The 23,929-nt window shown below is 33.2% G+C and overlaps 1 protein-coding gene across 1 annotated transcript; it reads right to left on the bottom strand.

Moving 5' to 3' along the window:
• Positions 1-421: 421 nt before the first annotated feature.
• Positions 422-20,284, bottom strand: LOC124364816 (heparan sulfate 2-O-sulfotransferase 1-like). The gene is made up of 7 exons (XM_046820591.1): positions 19,813-20,284; positions 13,324-13,571; positions 11,072-11,157; positions 9,193-9,331; positions 7,634-7,731; positions 4,133-4,290; positions 422-1,778 (listed from the first exon to the last, which is right to left on the bottom strand). The coding sequence occupies exons 1-7, from the start codon at positions 19,940-19,942 to the stop codon at positions 1,558-1,560; spliced, it is 1,080 nt and encodes a 359-aa protein (XP_046676547.1). The 5' UTR covers positions 19,943-20,284; the 3' UTR covers positions 422-1,557.
• Positions 20,285-23,929: the final 3,645 nt, after the last annotated feature.

The following is a 23,929-nucleotide window of genomic DNA, read 5'->3' as shown; positions in this document are numbered from 1 at the left end:
ACCGAATTTCTTTCTTACACAGTTTCTCTCTGGGCATGGGGATTTCCAAAAATACCTATTTCGTATGCAGAAAACAGAATCCAAGAACTGCAGATACTGTCAGGATGTAGACACGGCAGAGCATACCATACTGGATTGTGAGAGGTGGGACCAGCTGAGAAGACCGTACTTGGTGGAGCTTGGCATCCTGACGAGTGGCAACATCATAACTAAGATGATTGAAAGCCAAGATCAGTGGGACATGGAGGCAGAAATGGTTGAGAGGATCATGAGGCAAAAGAAGATGGAGGAAGGACATCAATAGACTAGAAGAGTAGAGTAGTATATGTCATACTGCTGAGACCCTGCTGGTCTGAAGTAATGCCTTTTGGTGATCCCAGTTCCAGTAGATGAAGTGCAGGAGGTTTTAGTGGGTAAACCTAGGGACCGTAGAGAAAAAGAAGAGACCCTAGGTGAAATTTTTATAAAGAATGTTTTCCTACTCAAAGACAAAAAAAATTTTTTTTTTGTAAGTACATTTTTATTAAAGTTTTTAAATTTTGTTTCTAAAAATGTATTGTTTTCTGTTACAGAATTTATATATGCATAATTAAAAACAATTTTTACTAAAAATAAGGGAGTTACAGACAAAAATGTGAAATAATGTGGTCAGACTAAAAAGTTTGGTATTCCTCCGTAATCCCTAGATAAGTCAGCATTCAAAGACAAAAAATTTTTGGTCTCTTGCTCTGAGGGTTAAAAGCTTAGATTTTGGTTATTGATTGCATTTACTGATAAAAAAAAACATTTTTTATACAGTTCAGTTTACTATTTTCATTAGTGAGAGCTGGAAAATGTATGTTAAAACCAAAGGTACAACGAAATCTTTTCTATTAAAGAGTTTAAAGGGTACTTTTCCCTGTTCTCATTAAAAGAGTTAATATTATTGACTTCAAAAGCATGCTTGCATTGTCGATTATACTGCAATATATTATAAAGTATACATTATAATAAACATTCAACTCCATTATGATAACAATAAAGCAAACAACAAAATACATTCAGATAATAATTTGTGAGGTAAGATGAAATTTCATTAACTGTATCAAAGGGCATCGTTATTTTTGCAATAATGAGAAATATCTGACCTTCCAGGTCATAGTCATTAATATGATAGTTTATAGCAGATCAAACTATTTCATGTATTATCGTTTTACTTGACTTACTTGATGAAATAACAGTAGAATGAAATCACTGATAATTGTGTTCAAGAAAGAAGCTCTTCGTTAACTTTGACCCAACAATACATTTACTATCATTATTACAGAGCATTAGTTTTACAATTTAAAACTTGCTCGTGTATAATTAATATTTAGAATTTTTCAGACTATGTTTAAATGCATCATTATTGCACATACTGTACTGTTTTACAATGTACTTTATTATATTATCATCAAACGTCTCTTTTTAATCAAAATATAATAAACACTGTGGCGGTACCAATAACTTATTTTAAAACTTTACCATCTGAAAGACATGGTTTTGCAAGACAACTGTGTATCAGACTTAAGCTCTGCCTCATTTAGGACTTATCTTTTCAAACATGAACTGTTGACCTTTGTCACTGACCACTCCGTCCGCTCCGACCCCCATCCGTTTCTTGAGGAAGTAGAACTGTTCCAGAGCAAACTCGTACAATTCGTTTTCCATCCTCCATATCCTCGATTTCTTGATTTGAGCCACCGTCTCGTTAGACGGTTCCACTTTCTGGTTGGTCCTCCGCAAATGTGACTTGTTACCTGTAATATAGGAAATAGTAAACATAGTGAAGGCAGGTTAAGCTAAGCAAATAAGGCTCATAAAAATGTTTATTAGGATTAAATTTTTGTTTCTAATAAAAGACGACTAAAAACAAAATATGGTACCAAATATTCATGTTCTTTGATAAACAAGATTTTGGGTTTTTTTAAATTGCCTGATGATGGAATCATTGATTCTGAATGGCCTTGCAAGAATAAATTTAATATTGGAAAATGTGTATTTATTTATCAGTGATATCAAATTAAAAATCTCCAATGCTCCAAGATTCTTCATCCAAGATTTTGGCTATTTTTATTTTTACAATGACATTAAACATAGTGTTTTTAAATGCTAATAATGTGTTTTCTTTTTAAGTTAACCATCTTTTTTATTGATGAACCAATTTCAATAAACAAGGTACTGTTAGATTTGTATTAAAAAGTTCAAAAACTGTTATCACTTATAAATTTTGTTAAACTACTGGTTTCTGTGGAATGTGACATTTATGAAATGTTTTTACTTATATTTAGAAAGGCATTATGGGAGGACACTTTTCATGCAGTTCAAAAACGTACCTTGTTCCTTTTGCCTTTTACTGCCTTCAGCTGTACTCACTCTATTATATACAGAACAACTTTATTCATTTAAAACAAACAGCTGAGACAATTTAATCAACACTACCAACTTGATAGTTGTTCACAGGCAGGATTATTTACTTCAAAAAAAGTCTAAAATAGAAACAAACTTTAAAAGTAAATAAATACATTTTTTAATATGTTTTCACTGAATGGCTGATCAATCATATACCGGTGGTTTCCGCCTGAACCTCAGCTGTCCGAGCAGTCAGACATTTGCATTCTTCAACTGCACCTCATTGATTGGTCAATCAGACGTTGGTGACAAAAGGTTAGGGTTTGTGATGATCAATTCGAATCGGAGAGTGATGGTAGTGACTCAATGGTCAAGTTTGTGATGGATCCCAGTGATGGCGTATTTGTTGAATCATTTTCACAAAAATAAAATATAAGAAACTACTTATTAGCCAGAGTCTATAATTTGTAAAACAAATACAGTACATCAAAAAGGCTCAATTTTAACTTTACTTTAACTTGAATTAGTTACAAAACAAATTTGTTTAGGTTAAAATACTATTAATAGAATTTATTTTTTGTCAAAAAAAATTAAAAAACTAAAAAGTTACTTTCATGAGTTTTTTAACATAAAAATTTTTTTTTCGTACTTACTTCTGGATTGATAGGATTTTAACCCAGTTGAACCCACACTGGACACAGCAAAAACCAATGTGTCACTTAAATCTGGGCAACCTTACTTATGCCCAGGAGCGGCACATCACTAACCGCAATTGTTGAGGTTCTGGGGCGCAAGGGTAGTTTGAAAGGTCTAGTCTACTGCAGGTGATGACTCTTGGAGTTGGTGGGGTTCCCTAAGAATCAAAGGTTCTTGCTAGCCTAGATGAGTGTGCCACTCCTTGCCTGCTTTAGCTGGAGAGGCTGGTTCAGAGCTGGCTTCCCCTTCTTCCAAGGGGACATGACTTGAGATTAGTGCCTTAAATTCTTCCTCATAGATCTTGATAGAAGGCCTACCTCCAACCTTACCCATCCGGAATATCTTGTCACCCAGAAGCAGCGCAAAGGTCCTTATAGGACTAGGTGCAATTTCTAAACCTCTTGTCCAAAGAGAACAAAAAGAAACATTAAGACAGCTCCACCCATTCCATCAGTCATCCTCCACAGTAGTCTAGACCTAGTGATCCACACTTTTACCACAATATCTCAAAATTTGCGGTTAGTGCCGCTCCTGGGCTTCCAAGGGGTTGCCCATATGAAAATGACACATCGGTTTTTGGTGTACCCAGATTAGGTTCAACTGGAAAGTATAAGACCAACCAGAAGTGAATCCCCATGGGGTATTAAAGGATTAAGTGTAAAGTTAATTTTGTTCAACTCATTTTGTAAAATATTTTCATTAGAATCGGAGGTACAAGTTGAATATGCTGATGTAAGTAACTATCACAACTAAAATCAGAATAACTGCTTTATTATTCCAAAATTTGGAGGTAAAGATTTTTCAATAAAATACATTCTGAAATTAATAATAAGTGAACATAACAAACAATAGCGTCACCTGTTTCAGTCACAAATGAAAGGAAAGCAATGATCAACAACTATAGAAATTGTCTGTAAAACAGATTACAAATTTTCATACCGAGTTCAACCATATGAAGTTGTAAGTACTAAGATATTTTGAAAAAACAAAACACTGTACTGAGAATCCCATTGCAAAAAGCCTAACTGGGTTTGTAGTCAGAACTTATCCTAGAACGGTAACATACTGGACTGGAAGTGTTGCAAGGCTCCATGGAAAAAGGACGGCAGAGCAGATTCCAGGATGGCGATAAAGTCCGTGAGCTCCTCTGTTACCCCCACTATGAGGTAGTGAGCAAGCAGATTCCGCTTGGCTTGCTCCAGTGCCCAGTTGCTGCCGTGCACCCTTCACATCAAAAACTGCCGTTCACTTTTCATCTTTACATATATTTTACATTTAAGGCCCAACTTTACTGGTAGCCATCTTACTTTTAACCCCATAAGACCACTGTTATACCTCAAACATTTTACCCCTCATTTTTAATTATAGAATAATGGGAGATGGCTAATTTACAAGATTTTATTAATATGAATCCATTATGCTTTTTAGTTTTCTTGATATTTTATTAGTTATTCAGTAAAATATCCCAGTAGTTTTTGAACTTTATTGTGGGGATATTAAAAAATTATAAACTTTAAAAGACAAACTAAACAGCATTTGGATCTTTATTAATATAATCTCCAAAATAAGATATCAAGAATTGTATTATCTTTAAACACATTTTGTGCAATGGACAAAGTCAATATTATATTGCATAATAACAATAGCAATAACAATAACAATCAAGAATCTAATAATAAATATAATAGTGAACAATACCAACAAGTCTGTAACAGTAACAATAATTAAAATAACAATAAAACATATAACTAACATAACATACAAAGATACACATAATTAAAATCATAAATAAAATAATATAAATGTATTATGAAAAAAGTGAGAAAAAGCAATATAATTAAAAACTTATATCACTAGTAATGACAGGCCAAACATTCTTATACAGAATAAAATACTTTTTGCTTCAACCAGTTTTCTATTACTACTTTAAACCTATGTAATTAAATTGCATTACCAAGCTTTTTCAGGAACTTAATAAAAAGCTTAATTTTCATGAATATGTGGCTGCTTTTACACTTTTCTAATTTGACTGAGACTATATCAAGCACATTATTTTTCCTGCTGTTATGACTATGAATATCTTGTATGGTTGTAAAATTAGATAGTGACTCTTTAACATTTACAAAACAAATATTTATATACATGTTAGGAACAGTCATTATACAGTATTAAGTTCTCTAAATAGTTGCACATACATATCCCTTTTATGAACATTCTTAATAGTTCAAAATCCCTTTTTTGTCATGTAAAGACTGATTTAGTGCTGCTACAGTTGTCCCACAAAGTTATTCCATAATTTAGATGAGAGTGAAAGAAAGTACAATAAGCTGTCACAAGCATATTTATTAACATGTTTTCTAAGTTTGCATAAAAAAAAAATAACCCTAGATAATTTTTTGTATAATTGTTGAATAGGAGTCGCAACTTAATCTACTATCAAAGTATATCCCCAATAACTTAAAATCTTTATATAATGTATGATATAAAAAAAATATTATTCTTTCACTTTTTTATCATATAATAGTTTAAACCATTCTAAAGCTCTTTTTAACGCATGATTTTCATCTTGGATACGTTTATCTAGACTTTTATTATAATTTATAATTGTGGTATCATTTGCATACAATACTGATGGACAAGGCACATTAAATGCAAAATCACTAATCACAATTACAAATCACTGTAATTACAAATAGAAAAGATCCAAGAACAGATCTCTGTGGTACACCATTTACAGTATTTTCTAAATCAAACTTATCTGTGTGCTGGAATGACATTTGTTTCCTATCCTTCAAATAGGATGTGAACAGGTCAAGCATGGCATATATATTCAAATGCCTAAGTCAAATCAATCAGTACATCAGATGATGTCAATTTGTTTTCAAAGTTCATCAAAATTGTGTTCACAATATCTTCAGTTACTTGTACAGTATTTCTGCCTGGTATAAAACCAAATTGCTCCCCACAGAAAAGGCCATTTTTGTAAAAAAAAGGTGTCAAGTTTAATTTAAATACATGATTCTATAATTTTACTAAAAATTTGTATAAGAGAGATTGGTCTCTAGCTAGATGGACTTAGTTTATCCATAAATCAATAGTAGACTTACATCTTCCATAAATAAATAGTAGAACTAGCATAAAATGGAATTGTTCTTGACTGAGGTACATCACATTTTGGGCCCCACATGATGTTCTCTGCTAGTTTGGTTGGATCATCCTAACCATATCATCTAGTTAGGGAGGTTAAAGAACTTTCACAGGCCCAAACCAGGTGACAAAGCTTCTGACCTACTCCTGCAAGAACTCTCCATTGTTGCTTTAAAGACATGCTTCAAGAAAACATTCATAGAATTTCTTCTCAATCCCAGATCCTTCAGGAATTTGTGTAAAGATTCTGCAGGAAGACCAAGTGCTCCAACTTCTACTACAAGCAACATTTAGAACCATTGTACCTAGCTGATTAGAGTATAATTAAGTTTGTATTCATGTTGAGTTTGGATATTAATAGTGTCCTAAGGTATTGTTAGTTCAACCAAAATCAAATTTTATAGCTCATCCTGCTGTAAAATCAAGACATAAAATTTAAATGCTACTTCTGGTGGAAATTTGTTGTGAAACTTACCAGAAATCATCAGAATCTTCCACCTTATTGCTCTTATTGCTCTTATTGACTAGTAATGAACTAGCTAAACTGAATGCTTTCAGAATAATGCCCAGAGATGTCATGGCACAATGTGTAACACTCATTATGGTGCCGCTGTACACAGCCTGCCAGAAAATGTGGAGCAGATGTCTCGCTCTGACAGACTCCATCTCCCTGAGATTACTTGGATTGGGAAATGTACACTTAAGTGCATTCGCATAGAAATTAAATAGCTCAGAAAACCAAGTAACCAGACAAAACCTTCTACATTATCCTTGGAGGCATTATCCGTTCTCCAAACATAACCTAAACATGTTGCATAGCAGCTTCTGAGTATTAACAACTGCCTTTATTTCTTTTTCTTCACCTAATAAGGGTTCATATTTCTTAACTCAGTCTTCTTCCTTACCTGTGCCAAGCTCTATCCATCCCTGTGTTGACTGATAACCTGTATAAATCTACCTTTAACCGTGACCTATTTTTGTAAAGGATGTAGATCCATTCGGGACAATGAAGTTCCCTCATGCACAATAATGTCTTAAGAAAATGTCAAAAGGCAAATTACTTACCAAATATCTGCAAAATCCATAATGCACTAGCGAAACAAACATTTTCAGTCTGTGACAAAGCAACGGGAAGTGGGAGCAACTGAGTATCTGATATCATGCAACACTCAGGCTGTCATCGTGACTGCCAAATAATCTCATACACAAATCTCATGGCCAAACTTAGGCTAGAATCAGCACAGACCCATCATTTAGATCATAAATCTTGTCCTGCCTTTAATCAATAATATCAAATAATTACAGACTAAAAGATATTCTATAAATGAAATGTTCTATATACATTTAACATACTTAAAACTAACTACAAAAATTACAAAAAATTACAAAAATGAACAGTACAATCAAAACAATAACGTACCAACACTCAGCTGCATGGCCACAGAGGAAAGGTATCTGTAGCCACATGTTGTCTGGGTTACAGTCATCATGATGCTTTTTGACACACTCATCAAATGTCTGCAACATGACAAATTCAACTGTAATTCTAAATCCAATGCATAACAACTAGTGTGCTTATAACTTATTATCATTCAGCTTGATTGTTTGTGAAATTTGTTGAGCATCACTAACAGGGAATGTGACGACTATATTTATTCTTTAACCCCTAAACATGATTTAACATTCAGATGTACCTCCCACCTGCCTTGATAAAAACTGTCAGTGTGAGGGTTTCTTTCATGAGACAGCAGATAAAACTGTTCATGTACACCATACGATCATGTTTTAATACGTGGACAAAACCTCTGTGAGTTGAGGGCCAAAATGAGCGATTCTACGTATGTGATTAACACTACGTTGTTAACAATATACTGAGAGACATGACCTAAAACTGCTTTTTTGTGGGGTTTACTCAAAAACCAAAAGGTGGAAAATTGTAAAATTTTGCATTTTAACTAGTCTTGGTAGGTACAAGTCCCATACAAAAATAAATAAATAAATAAAAATCGCTAAACCTGAGAGGTCAAGGCCCAACATTATTTTTTCATTGGTTGATTTGAAATGGAATGACCCTACTCCTTGTGTCCAGACAGTGTATCGACCCTGTGACAATCCGTTCAGGAAGAGGAGATTCTTTCCTTGTACCGTGCTGTTTGTCAGATGAGGACAACCTCAATGAGTCTGGGCATTCCTTTATTCCTCTAATGTATAATTATTTACCCTTCTTCCACATGTATAAATAGATTTTATGTATAGTAGTAATAACAACAACAAAAATACCCTTTAAAAAAGTTTTGTAAATATGATAGTACTTTGGTTTTATTTGAAACGATAATGAGTTAAATGTACAACATTTATTTGTAAGAGAGCATTTTTTACTGTCCTATTACAATTTCTTTGTTTAAAGTTTGTTTTTGACAATGGAAGGACTGTACAGGAAACAGGATTTTTCGGACATTTGCCGTTGTTCAGTGACACACAAAAAATCGGTAACACTATGTTTCAAGATCTGCAATCTGATCTCTTCTTCAGGTAAATAACTAACCAAAGACATAATTAAAATCTAGGTTAAAATAAACAAATACCAGACCTTTTTGACATGCTACAAATTTGGTAGAGGTATGTGGGTGATACCTTTTTTGGTTTTTCCTCTTGGAGACACTGAATTGAATGAGTTTTTGAAACACATTAATAGTATTTCTCCTTCCATCCGCCTCACAATGGAAGTAGAAGTCCAAAACAAGCTTCCTTTTTTTGGATGTGTACGTATTAAAAGACAGGGATGTCCTTACAACTACTGGTATTATTTTAATTATGTGTTAGGTTAGTTATTTACTTGAAGAAAAGATCAAACTGCAGATCTGGAAACGTAGTGTTACTAATTTTGTTGTATCACTGAACGATGGCAAATGCTAGGAATAATCCTATTACAATTTAATACAAATATATCGATGATTTGTAATAAAAAACTGTACTTACCATCTTGTCACCATGTCTACTACGGAGGAGGTGAGGTCGGTAATTATCACCGTACCGTAGAAAGTAGTAATACGAGACCAACCTGTCCAGAGGTTTGCGCAGAATATTTATATAGATGGGTTTCTGCGTTACACCAAACCTGCAAATAAAAGGAATAATACAACTTTGAATCTCTCAGCTAACTACTTTTAGTTGTAAAAATCTCAAAATACAACTGAGAATTAAATATTTCTATGATGTTTCTTTCATTATTTCCCTGATTCTGTTGGTACACCTAACATTGATCTCTGAAAGACCAGCTGACACATACTCAGTCACAGTTAGTCTATGACAGGGCACATTATATTGTCACCAGATGTACACTGGTTGGGACTGACAGACAGGTGTCACCAGAGCGTGACGCATTACTCCATCAATGGCAGTAAACGTGTTACAACTACTAGTGCAGCTTATACAAAAATAGGTGATTTCCTTTTTTATGAGGTAAAGAGCCTAAATTTCTGCACTTAGTCCTGAAAGGACATTTGTGCCTCCCTCCCTTATTTTTAACCCTCTAATCTGAGCCTGCAGGAACCAATAAGATTTGAGGGTGATTGGTGTGTCTGAATACACTGTTGCCAGAAATTACTTATCAGTATCAACATCTGTTGCAATAACCGAACATCATCTGTTGTTACCGTAAACAAATATGCATAACTTTGATTTCATTCATCTATTTTTCAGGCAGTACGTAAAAATAGCTACGTCATAGCGGGAATAGATGGTAGTCAGCAGTGATATAGCATCTCTGTCTGAATTGTCATTGAACTATTTCATGCAAGTTACACTAGTACTCTGGTTTTAAAAACCCATATTTTGGTACAGATATTGTTGCCATTAAACAGACTATATAAACTTTGGGTTTTTTTCTGAAGTATTGCCTAAAAGTGGTTAATTTGCAATAGCACATTTAGCTTTCTATCTAAAACTTATTATTTTATACTATTACATCTTCTCCTTTCTCAATTTTGTATCCTTTTATAGAAGTATTTTGTAAAATGATACTTAAATAATAAGCCGTTCAAATTTCCCATAAAACTAATTGCCGCTATACTTATAAAAGTAGAAAATTTGAGTAAATCTTAGATATTTATTTAAATACATTTCTGAGTATATAAAAATATAGAACTTGAGTAGTGAATTATCATGCATATAATTATTAATTTAGCTTATTGTATTATACAAATATTTTGTTTATTTATTTTAAAGGTTGAAAGGCTCTTCAGTCATTGATTGATAAAAATCAAATTAGAAAAGAGCAATGCTTTTAACATGAGAAAATATACAAAAAACATAGAATATGTTTTCTCAAAAGTTGAAAAGATACAGTAAATATTTTTTTATTTGCTTTTGATGATAAATTATTTAAAGCAAAATTAACAAAAACGTGTAATATTGTTAAAAAAGAGTATACAAAAATACTTGTGTAAAAAGCAGATAAGTGCAATGTACTTAGGATAATTAAAATCTCGACAATAACAATAAAATTAACTTTAATTTTGAATTACACAGTTATTATTGTAGAGGAATGTCTAGGAACTGGAAAAATGTGTACTGTCAAAAGTTTGTTTCTAATTGCCTTTGCTTTTCATATGTTACTTTATTTATCTTCATTATGTGCTTCCAGTTAAAATAAAATTCTTCCATGCCATACATAATAATTAATATCTTTCTTTAATTCCTGGATATTTTAATACATTTTAGAAGTTGATTACACAACTTTATATCATTATAATCAAAAATAGTCTTTTTAAACAAGGACCAGCTTGTGTTATGTGTTTACTACTTAGAACTAGTGTAATTTAGACTATTTAAAACATATTTCACAGCGAGAACTTACTTTCCGAAGTCTATGAAGCTGACATGTCCATGATAAAGGCCTGGTTTCTTGGCAGTCCACTGTGTAAGATTTCGCACAAATCTTGCCTGAATAAACAAAATTTAATTTAATTAGGTTTATTCATTTTAAATATTTCTCTAATTTTATTCTTAATCTGGACCTACTATTAATTTAGTTTTGTGGATATCAGTGTTTTCTTCTCTTCATTTGAATCTGAGCTGAAATGGGCTTATGCCACACTCTGTATACTGAAAGTGACTCCTGAGCTTAATCAAAATCACTCATGTAAATCAAAGACTGATCAGGACTGAATGTTGATTCAATTACACTCAATTTAAAATATCTTTGTTCCATCTTTATAAACAAAACATTGCAAAGCAATAGAGTAAAACAAAAGCATAAATCCTTACACCTAACTTACATTTAACCTAATCTTATTCAATTAATTACCATTTTACCATCTCTCTTGTGTTAGAATTCTGATTAAGGAACTCCTCCATTGAAAAATAGTGATACTACATTAAATGTATTTTTAAACGTGTATGTATTTTTAAGCTTGAAATAATAAACATTTTTCTGATTTTACTGAATTGGGTGATTATCATTTTTGTCCAGTACAAAAAATTCTTGGTGTGAAATTCTAAATTGTATTTATCAATTTTAAATTTAAATAGGGTATTGTACTTTGTGCTATTGTTAGATATTGAAGAACCATGAAGGTGCATGTTGATCAAGTAAATACAAAACTACAATAGTAAAAATTTCAATTTCTAGAAAAAATACATTTTAGATAAAGATGGTTAGAATATGTTTATCTTTTAGATTTTGTTATAGTTCTTATTGCTCTTTTTTGCTGCAGCAATATTTTGTGTAATTTTTTCTTTTTTTTTTTTTTTGTAGCATTGCATTAATTTCACAGTGCACCTGTAAAGTGAGTATTTTGATCCCAGTGGAACTCAAAAACCCAACCAGATGTTTAAGCAATCAAGGACCATTTGGACATTTTCAAACAGTTAAATTTCAGGGAGGTGAGGTGATCACCTTGAATCCACGAGAATGCCACTGCCACATTCAAAAGGTAATAATCAAATTATCGATTTTTAATGAATTTATATAGTTAAAGTATTACAAATGTAAATATAATAATAAAAAATCCAAACTGAGGGTCTTTGGTTTTCCATACCTTTCAAGTAACATATTGAACAAACTCACCACTACCGAAAAAACCAAACCCAGTATTCTCATAGCATTCTGTGCGATTACAAAAAACCCTGACATCCTGAACTAAACTTTTTTAAATTATGTTGTAAATTCAGTAAAATTAAAACAAGTGAGTTATATTGAATAAGAAAATAACCGTCATTTAATTTATAGATTTAAGATATGTCAGGAAAGTCCAAGGAGATAAGAAAGATTTATTGAATGCTTGAGAAGAAGTAATAATTGAATTTAAAGATTTGAGGAGTGTCAGGGAAGTCCCTGCTGGTAAAAAGATCAACTGAAAGCTCAAGAGGTAATAACAAATTAATTTACAGATTTGTGAGATGCTCAGAGAGTACCTGTAGGTAAGATATACTCATTTAATGCTCAGGAGGAAGTACAAAAAAGTTTGACCACTAATGAATTTTGTTTTTTTTTAATGTACATCTAACAACATCTTTAGTAATTCTATTATACTTGTGTCATTTTGTCCTTCATTTTGTGTCTCGTAACAGATCATAAATTAATATTGGTTTTTTTATTACGTCAGGCATAATAATCAGTTTTTTAATTGGTGGGAATTAAATAAACTCGATTTTTTTAAATACAAAAGTAAAGAGTATTTTTAAAAATAAACTGTGCAGAATGGGGTCTAATGGGGTCTGCCTAAATGTTGACAGAGCTGGCATCTGATTTGTTGGTGGAATGACTTGCGTAAGCGTGGGGTGAACGATGTAACACTCAAAAACAGTTAATACACGGTAGACGCTTGACAAAGAAGGAACTGCCTTTGATACTCATTACGAGCTTGGGGGACCCGGCGGAGATGGGCCCAGGATTTACATGGTCAAGGCTCACCAAACTACTACTTTATTATGAACAATATTAATGACTTTTGAAATTGAATCACAGATTTTTTTAAACCATTTAAAGTTTTAAAACAACTTTAATTTAATTTGCAAGTGAACAAACGATTATTCTTTTATTTCTCCTGACTAAATTCAAATGCAAAATTAATGAAAACAATAAAAATGTGTGTATCCTGCACTAACCTGATCAGCCAGTGACATAACATGTTGGTTGGCTGTAACATTGAGGTGAAGAACATTAAACATGTTCCGTTTACAGATGTCGTAAGCCACATTGACGAAGCTGGTTGAACCGGTTTTTGGCACTCTGTTGTAGATGATGATCATGTCTCTCTCTGGATGAGCATTTCTACGTTGTTCCGCCAGAGAGCTGCTAAGGGCTGAACTCTTGATATTACTGTTCACCTGAATTAGCCTTTCTACTGTTTGTTCTGAAAGGGAAAAACAAAAAACCATTTAATGTTTCAATACAAATTTTGAAATACTGAGAATGATGAGTTTAGTTCCAGTTCACCTTCCTCTTAGTGTGGCGTCTGAAATCTAGCGAACTAGAAAAAATTTCAAAACAAGTCTGAAATCTGTACAGACTTTGTTTGACCCCTGGAATCTCGAGTCAAGTTCGTACGAAGAGATCCTAAAAATGTCGTCCTAGGTTTTTGAATGAACTATTTCTGTAGTTTTAAATTGTTACTTGTCTATAGAAAAAGTTTAAGGTTTTGTGGCATACTTACCTATAATGGAATTTGACTTAAAACTCTGTAACTGCTGGCCATTTTTCTTAAAATGCTAAGTATGGTTTAATGGTTTTTTTTTTTACAATCTAAAGATATTATTAAGGTTGTACAGAAATGGCCAAATTATTAGACTCAAACTTATTTTTTTCTTGTTTTCTTTAGTAAATTACAATTTAACATTGTATTTGTGGTTTTTTAATTTATATTGCCAGTAACACGTAAAGATGTTTCATTGTTTGTTTCTGTGTAGGTTGGCTACTGAATGAACTAACTGCCTTCGGTTCCCTACAATATAAATATTTGACATCAGCTGGACTGTGTTGTTTTACCCATTCTAGTGTTACAAACTGTTGTATAGTGTTTATAAGCTATTTTATCCGCATTTTTTTAGTATTTAGTAATTCTCACGCTGCCACAGACTCAACTCCTGGAACTTGGAGTCGTGCTTGTCTGGAGATATCCAAAAAAAGTCAACGACAAAGAAACTCAAAACAAACTCTATACATCGGTTCGTCATTAGAGACCCCTACACTACAAAATATAAAAATATAGTGTAATCTAGGTGAATACCCACCATAACTACATTTTGGGTATTACTCAATATATTAACAAAGTTTCAAAGATTATTATATTATTAACAAATATTCAAATATAGAGAAAAGGGAACTGAATCTGTGAAGTATTTTCATTTTGAAGTTATGGGTAAGAAATGTGACCACTCACCCAGGAAAATGGAATGGCTACTGTAAAGGTTCTTTTAGATTAACAATGGTACTCTCAACGTCAGATTGCATCAAGATCATTGTATCACAAACATCTGTGGGTAGAATTAAACAAAACTTTTTTTATATAATGACAATTTGGAAGGAAATTGCATAGGAAACTGCGGTAGGGAGAGATTCTTAGTGAAAGGATGACCAGAAAATTAACAAATCTATCCATTAAACAAAAAGAGCACTAGCAAAGATCTTTGCAACCAAGTAGAGGATTTTGGTGTGCATTCCACCTTGAAGTTTTTGAATAATAAAGGACTAAAAGCATACAAGCCGAGAAGGAAACAAAAAATCACTCCATCCATGGTCAAAAAGACACTTAAGTGGGCCAAAGATATTCTATTAACTTAAAATTATTGGTCAAAGGTAAGTTAAATTTTACTGTACTAAATGAAAATAAATAAATTTACATGATAGGCCTAATGTTGTTATGATACGTTAAAAAAACGTAGAAAAATACCTTGGCTTTAGGCTGCACCATACGCTTTTGGAAAATAACAATTTATAACCATACTTTTAACCATTTTATTGTTGCAGGTATGCTTCTCAGATGAATTGGTAGTTCAAGTAAGTGAGAAGAGTTAGGATTTTGTAAGATGACGGCCTGGAGAAGAGTATCACCTAGACTGTGTCAAACGCCCTGTGAAGCACCCAACTTCTGTTGTAGTGTGGATCCTAAGTCAATAGGAGGAACAAGCAGGTTGTATATGTTGAAAATACAATGAGAAAAGAACAGTATAACCCTAGAACTGGCAAAGTCGTAATTTACGACTCATTTTTTTTTGTTTTGAGTAAGGACTTATGTATTTTATCATTTGTTTTTTTTCCATTAAAAACGACGCCACGTCTAACTTCCACAACTGAGATTAGCACCTTAGACCACATAGCTATCCTAACTTAATGTCTTTCATGTGCCGATAGCTAACTTTGGCCACCTGCTGTTCGATTCAACTGGATTGTATGCCAGTTCTAGGGTTAAATATTCTGAAAACAGTTGATATTTCAAACACAATGGTGAGTTCATTTTCATGCATTATGGAGCTACTTGTTACCAAACTAAAACCATTAAAGAATATCTGGCCAAAGAAGAAATATTTTCTTTCCTCTCTAGGAAACAGTCCAAACATGAACCCTATAGAGAGGGTATGGGCGATAGTAAAACAAAGAATAGAGCAAAAAAAAACAACAAAGAGAGAACTTATATTGACCCTAATTCAAGTGTTGACCATGATGATGAAATCAATTTACATTATAAAAATCTTGTTGTGAGCAGACTAAAATTACTGAAGAAAAACAAAGGATTGTTAACTAAGTATTAATATACAACTATAATGTGAATTGTTATTGTTATTATTTATTTCTATTTCCATGGTAATACCATTTTGATAATGTTAACAAGAAAAACTTAAAAAAAAATGTTGATTAGTAAAAATTAAAATGTGACAACAATTTAATTATACATCTAAAAGAAATAACCAACAATAATCAATATTTTATCAAGATAACATTTACAAGAATGACATCAAAATTATAACGATGCTACTGCAGCAAAATAGTTTATCTAATGAAGTCAAAATGTTCAATCAGTCGAAGACTCAAGAACTAGGAGTATTTCTTAAATTGAATCACGCTGAAAGGTCTGTAATCAGTACTTTAGTATTATCCAGAGGCCACTGTTTTTGGACAAGCTTTCCTCAACGGGAACCAAAATAATCTTCCGATGAGGAAACCATCCATCTTCGGATGTTCTTTTACTAGTACTTTCCTTGTTTCATAATGAATCGAAAAATACCTGATGAGTCATACTACTGTCACCAAAACATCTCTAAATAGGCCTAGACGAGCAAGCCTTCAGTAGGCCTAGCACCACAAAGCACCTGTCACGTTTGAATAATTAATTATTTTTTTACTTTCTATTTTCTATTGATTGTTGTGTGCTAATTAATTTATAATTTCATCATGAATTATCTTTGCCTCTGGGATTTACCTCAAACTGAAGGGGAAAGTTTTTTATTAGCAGAATATATATGGAGTAATACACGAGGAGTAATACATTGGGAGTAGCAGCAACTGGCGGCGATGCATTCAACTCAATTCTCACCGACATTGTTTCCTTTTGGGAAGCATATTACGATAACCGTTCCTCATAATTACTTGTAAATTTCAAAATAGGTTGAATAAAGTCTGTTCTTTTTAATACTGTAATTTATTTTGGTACCCGATAAGGAAAGCTCATCCAAAAATAGTGGCCTCTGGATAATACCAAAGTACGCTGTAATCTAGATGTCAGGGTGACATTCCATACAACACTGAGTCCATCAGAGAAGTATATAGCGCTACTGACCTCGTTACCCAGTCAAAGAATTGTAATATATATAAAAATTATATGAATAAATTCATCTTTTAGTAGGCTACCTTGAGTATAATCATTTGACACCATTGTAATTTAATAATAGTGCCTTGTAAAACATAAATAACACAAAGTGGTTTTTATTTTTTTATTTAATAGTACTGGTAACTAAAGAGAAAATATTCAAAATGGGTTGTTGGGTCTGGTACACTTATACAAGAATATTCTGATTCCGTCAACTTCCACTAAAGTGTTAATTAAGGATGGATCCTCCTACGAGGGTTACCACAGACCAGTGACTCATAAGTGTACACCGGACTGTAAAAGTCTCTAACATCAGGCACAGGAATCGAACCCACAACTCCCAAGGGCAACTCCCATATTCGAGAGTAGCCCACTAGACTACACAGCCATCCTTACTTGATGTCTTGGGTGTGCAGGTAGCTCGCTTACGATTTTGCTCCAGTAGTACTCACTCACTTATCACTTTAGCAGCTCTAAAGTGACATTAAAATGAGTAACAATTGTAACTCGTAGCCCTTATAGAGTTCATACAAACGTACATGTTTAGTATTTAAACTTTAACTCAAAATATAATAATTTTAAAGGGCAGAGTACAATAAGCGGACTCAGTTTTTATATCGCTTATTAAAATCATCAATACTTTATATATCGAATAGCAGAACTATCGATCGTTAACATACCTAAAATAGGAAATTAAAGTCACATATCACAAATTTTTAAAAAATAGCTTAAACAATATATTACGTAATGTCATAAATAATAAAGGAACCATAACCATTAATCAAATGATAAAATTAAGACAGGTGAAAGGAAAAATGTAATTGAAACAATAAAGAAAACGTAACGACAAAACAAATATCTTGAAACCGAGAACAACACGTTAAATACAGTAATCTTTTAGTGTTATTTTTTAAAGTTAGGTAAAGAACAAATTGTGTTTAAAATATGAAAATATGTACACAGTGGGTGTAGATGATATAGTTAGTATACTGTTCGAATTAATTATTACTGGTTGATTATATCAATGGGTATAATAATTCAACATTGTTTAATAATTTTGATGTAAAAAAATGGGGCCGCTTATTGTACTCTACCCTTTTAAAGACCTACAGGGTGTGGTAGATAAGTAATGAGTCTAGTATAACAAATTTATCCGATTTGTACAAAACGTTAATATTCTTCAAAGTACTCGCCTTGGGCGTCGACACAACGTTACCAGCGCGTTTTCCAAGCTTCATAGGCTCCACTGTAGTCCGTTGGAGTTATACCAGTTAGTGCCTTCGTGACAGCACGTTGGATGTTCGGAATATCGTCAAAACGATGACCCTTCATTCATCTTTTTACCTTCGGAAATAGGAATAAATCAGGAGGACTTATGTCAGGGCTGTATGGTGGCTGTGGCAGAACTTCAACTCCAATTCGGGTCAAATAGGAGGTCACGAGAAACACTGTGTGCGCCGGAGCGTTGTCATGGTGGAGACGCCAGCGGTGAGCAAGGTCCTGTCACTTCCGTTTGACGGCTTTGTGCAATCGCTGAAGGACTTCTTTGTAGAATTCAGCATTAATAGTTTTCCCCTGAGGGACAAACTTTTTTTGAATTAACCCCTGCTTGTCGAAAAACACAATCAGCATTGTCTTGACGCGGGACTTTGACATTTTTGCCTTCTTCGGCCTCGGTCCAGATCGTTCCATGTCTTCAACGGATTCCCTCTCGTTTTTAAATTCATTAAACCACCGGAACACTTGAGCTCTTGATAGGGCGTGCTCTTTGTAGGCCTCCGTAATCATAGCAAAAGTTTCTGAAGCAGTTTTGCCCAAGCGAAAGCAAAATTTGATTGCATACCGCTGTTCTATCGAGCGATCCATCTTCAGCGTTTTCACAAGTGTCACAGGCACACAACGTAATACGCGAAGCTCGACCCTCACTGCGGCAGAGCTACGACGCGACTATGGACCGGTTCTACTGTTAGCTCAGATCCCCCACCACGTTACCTGCAGGTGGAGACCACACTGCGAGCGACTGGGCACCGCGCGGCGGCCAGTCTCATTACTTATCTACCACACCCTGTACACATAGGATAAAATATTCTACCTTAGTTCGAGACATTACACAAATCTTGAATAATATAATAACCTAGGGTAGGGTACGATAAGCGGACCCGGTTTTTTATATCGAAGAATATAGTCATCAGTACCTAATATTCGCATCTCAAATCCTAGACTATCAATCGATATAAAAGTACCTATAGTCCTCAATAACAATCATAATATGTTTTAAATTAAAATATGAATTTAATATTTACAGGGATCAAACAAATTATTATAACCCAAATTAGGAAAACTGAAGACGACCATATTTACTTCTCTCACAGTTACAGTTGTTTCTTTCCCACAAATTTCACATAATGGGGTTTTCGGTATGAGTACAACATGTTGAAGCCACGAAAAAGCAACGTTGTGTAGATTTCTAAATTGACTGCCATTTTTAATAATCAGAATTACTTATGTAAAATTGAAATATTATCCTACGTGTATTATTTTAAGAGTGCATACAGCTGTTGATATAAATTATTTAAGTTAATATTTCAAAATAATTAATCAGTATCGATTGATTATATTGATGGTTATGATTAAGTAATATCGTTTGCCAATTTCGATATAAAAGACCCGCTTATCGTACCCTACCCCAGACCTATTTTATGAAAATAGTACTATGGGCTAGATTACAACTCTTTTTCTAATCATGTAGACTACAATATCAAAATTGTAGAGTAAATGCTTATCCTCTCACCTAATTTCCTGTGACTTTCTTCTAAAGTAAGAATCTTCATTTGGAAAAATAATACTACTATGGCTGATATTAATACTACGAGAAGTATTCTAAAATTGGCAAAGCCAAAACTGCCAGTCCTTAAAAACATTTTTGTCAAGACTCTACGTTTCTAAACTCTAGGCTTACAAGGAAACTGACTAATCTATTGATAATACTGAAAACAAAACTAAATACACAGATTGCAATATTTGTGTCATATCACTTTCTTACATGAATCACTTTATGAAATGACTAACCACCGGTTTAACATTACAAGAAATAATATCTAAATCTAATAACACTACATGTCAATTTATCAATGTACTTTTCATTAACAACATGAAACTGTTCAAACATTTTCAAGAATAAATTACTGAATGACTTTGCTCGAGATAGATGGACACAACCTAAACAAACACCAAAGTACTAATAAACAGAACAGACAACACTGTTTTCAATCACTTCATTTGTTATGTTTTGATTAAATAAACATATGTTTTATGTTGAAATCTAAACACAACGAAACAGAGGCGAGAGAAGCAATCCATGATAGCCAACACTAAGAGTAAAATCTGAACTATTGTAAAGGTATATGTGTTGACTTACTCTTATTCAAATATTAAAATATATAACTAGAAATAACAATAAAATTTCTAAATTTTGATTTGTTTTATTGCTATTTAAACTTCTTTTATTAATAATTTAAAACGTTTTATACGATTGTTAAGAACGTAATCTGAAAAGACTTATTACCGGTACCTCCATATAGAGCACCAAAATCGGCCAACTCCATCTAAAAAGAACTAAATCGGCCAAATCAAAACACACAGCCAACACAAGAAAAACGTCTAACTTAATAATGAAGTTAATGAACAAACTTTCAAACAATTTTAATGAAAACTTCTATAGAGATGGATTATATCAGCATAAAAGTATTGCCAAAGGAAATTCTAAAACCAGAAGTTTACATTATAAACGTCTCATAGAGAACAGGAAAATCCCCAGACGGTTTTGAAACAACCAGAGTTGACCATCTTTAAGAGGGATGAATTGGAGGTGTGCAACTATCATCTAATCTCGCTTCTTTTAATTGCTAGTCAAAGTTGTATAAAACAACTCATTGCACAAGGAGAATAATCTACTCTATAAGATGCACTTACGAAGGCAATATTGCTTTCCGAAGATTTCTCTAAACGACTTCATCAATTTAGTGGTCACGGGGGAGATTAAGCTGCTCTGCTGACTTTCAAACGAGTTTGATTACGTTAATGCTGGCCCGTAATGAGACCGGTTTTCCGGGCAATTTTATCGGGACCGGACCGGGCTATGCCACAAGTCTATGGGGTATGCGGTAGAGGGACATGACGGGGCTCGGGTGAGGCCCGCCAAAGCTGAGTACGATTCTGAATTAATGCATATGTATTGCTAGATAAATTACCTAACCTTGGGATAAATTATCTATAAATAAGTTTGTTTAAAATATATATTAAAAAATAGAACTCATTTTACAGAAATTATAAAATATAGCTATCGATGGTGCTACGTTGTGAGACCTCATCAATCGCTCGTACAGGTACTACGGTTCCTTGTGTGATAGGACCTTGTGGACCATGTAGGACATAAGCAGCCTTCAAATAGATTCAATTGGCAGCAAATATCCTCTCGATAGTGTGATAAGTGATCGAATTGCTTCAAATTAAAAATTAAGTTTTTAAAGTTTTGAAGTTTCTGAAGACGATCCATAACACCCTGTGAAATGCTATTACTGTAAGCAGGGTAGCAATAGTAATTAACCGAAAAGACAACCAACTGCATGAGCTTAAGGCGAATTCCGGCAACAGACTTCTGAATCTGTACAAGCCTTTTAGACCCCAAAGAGGATGCTGAATAGCATTAGAGACGTGATTAGATAATATAAGGTCACTAAAAAGCGGAAAAACATCTTTCTGATGAACGGGCAAGAGAGCTAAAGGAAAATTGTTTCAGAGTCTTAAACACATTTGAAATTACTAACACGAAGAAAAATATATGATGATGCAGGACATATATCATGAGACATCAGCCTAATCTGGTTACAGCAGAAAGGAAGCTAAATAACCTACAGAAATTGCTGAAAAGTTTAACACCTACTTCTACAGTATTGCTGAAAAAACACTTAGTGGAGCCGGCAACATGGCACCTGAAGCCGTACCAGAACCAAATCAAGAATCTAAACAAGCACATCGAACTCTGATTCTTACACCGACATGTCCTCAAGAAGTTAAAGAAATTATCTTCAATTTAATGAACAAGGATTTATACGGACTCAAAGATATATCATAAACCTGGCTAAACACTGTGGAAATGTCTTTACTCCTTTATTAGCAGCAATAATACACAAATCCTTTTAAAGCAGTGTTTTCCCTTCTGTAATCAAAATTGATAAAGTGTTCTCATAATTTAAAAAGGGATAGAAAACTAAGGACTTGTTTCCAACCTTTCAACTTTTTCCAAAATAATCGAACCCTGCTGGTTTAGGGGTTATCTTGAAGGTTAGCTTACGATTAGTTGAGATAAAGCACACAACAAAAGGCTGTGTAACTCAGTTATCAAAGTGTCTTCCTAACGCAAGAGGGATTCCACAGGGCTCGGTAATGGACAGTCAAGAACTCAAAACCTTGCCTCAGCCTATGAGATGGCAATATTCCTGCATGTTTTGCCACCTGGATTGATATTTGACCATTGAATTAAATAAGGTACATACCTTTCTGTCGTTAACACAACTCTTTTTATTATAATGATAACTATAGTTTCAGGAGCGCCATTCCATTATCATAATATTTTGTTATCAAATCATTAAAAACCGAACCTCACCATGAAAATTACACCTAACACAAATGAATAAGTAAACAAACACACACGCATGGAGACACACAACAGTGCATACGTTGGATGATAATTTAGTTTACATTATGGCTGACCATGGACCACAACTAACCATTACACCGTTAATTAGTCAGGTCCTGTTTTGTTAATATGTACAACAAAGAGATCAGATTTACCTGCATACTTGCAATAAGTTATCGCTTATAAATCAAAATTGATTATCAAACTACGTACATTAATATTTGTTCATTTAATTAGATACAGTTCCATTAAATTCATAAAAATTGTCAGTGTTATTATTATTGGCCTACTAAAGGAGTTAGATTTAGAGGACTGTTTCTCATGAATGAGAAAAAATTAAACAAGACATTCAGCTGTATAAAAACTGTTTAAAATCACACCCCAACTATAATAAATAGCCTATATTTATTATTAATGCAGATCAGTGGCGTGTATAGAACATTATTTCAGGGAGGCTCACCCACTGGTTGGTTTAACAAGTGGGTGAAATCTTAATGTTTATTTGTCAAAATGTAATGAGGCTCATGGCGATGATATCATTATAGTTTTAATTAATTATTTTATTTTTATTTCACAAATTCAATTGGATATGAGATAATTTAGTATTTATTTTTAATTTAAATAATAGAATTTAACATAAACATTAAGAATTTGCACTAGTTAAATATTATTTATAAAATGTGACATTTCCTTGCAAAAATATTCCCTCACCGTGAACAGTAAAAGAGTGGTAAAAACTTAGTTTAAGTAATTTATTTGGACATAAATTTTGTTTATTTTTATTCTAAACTTCCTAGTATAAATAAACTATTAAAAGGTCATTTCATTCCGGAAGGCAATAGTGTCATCATTTCTTACTTTTAAATAATCTTTGAGATGAGGAAATGATGATGTAAAAACAAAACTACCGATACCCAACTTTTTAAACAAATAAAAATCCATTTAAATACACGCACCAAAGACTATAAAGAAAGTCTGAAAAATATAGCAACAAAATATTGTTGCCCTTTCCTCCAGAAAATTGACTAGAAGTTAGTGCATACTTCTTTAGTAACGCGATACAATTTTTTATAGAAGGTGTGTTACTAGCATCCGATAAACATACGTGTATAGTATGTGAAGAACAGTGTTTATACAACGCTACCCCTCTGAAGTGCCGTCTCCATCGTACCATTGGCCTCTCAATTTGTTCAGGTCAAGCCCTAAGCTT

Source organism: Homalodisca vitripennis, chromosome 6, assembly GCF_021130785.1.
Source record: "Homalodisca vitripennis isolate AUS2020 chromosome 6, UT_GWSS_2.1, whole genome shotgun sequence".
Lineage (NCBI taxonomy): Eukaryota > Metazoa > Arthropoda > Insecta > Hemiptera > Cicadellidae > Homalodisca > Homalodisca vitripennis.
This window is presented reverse-complemented; position numbering and strand designations above follow the sequence as displayed.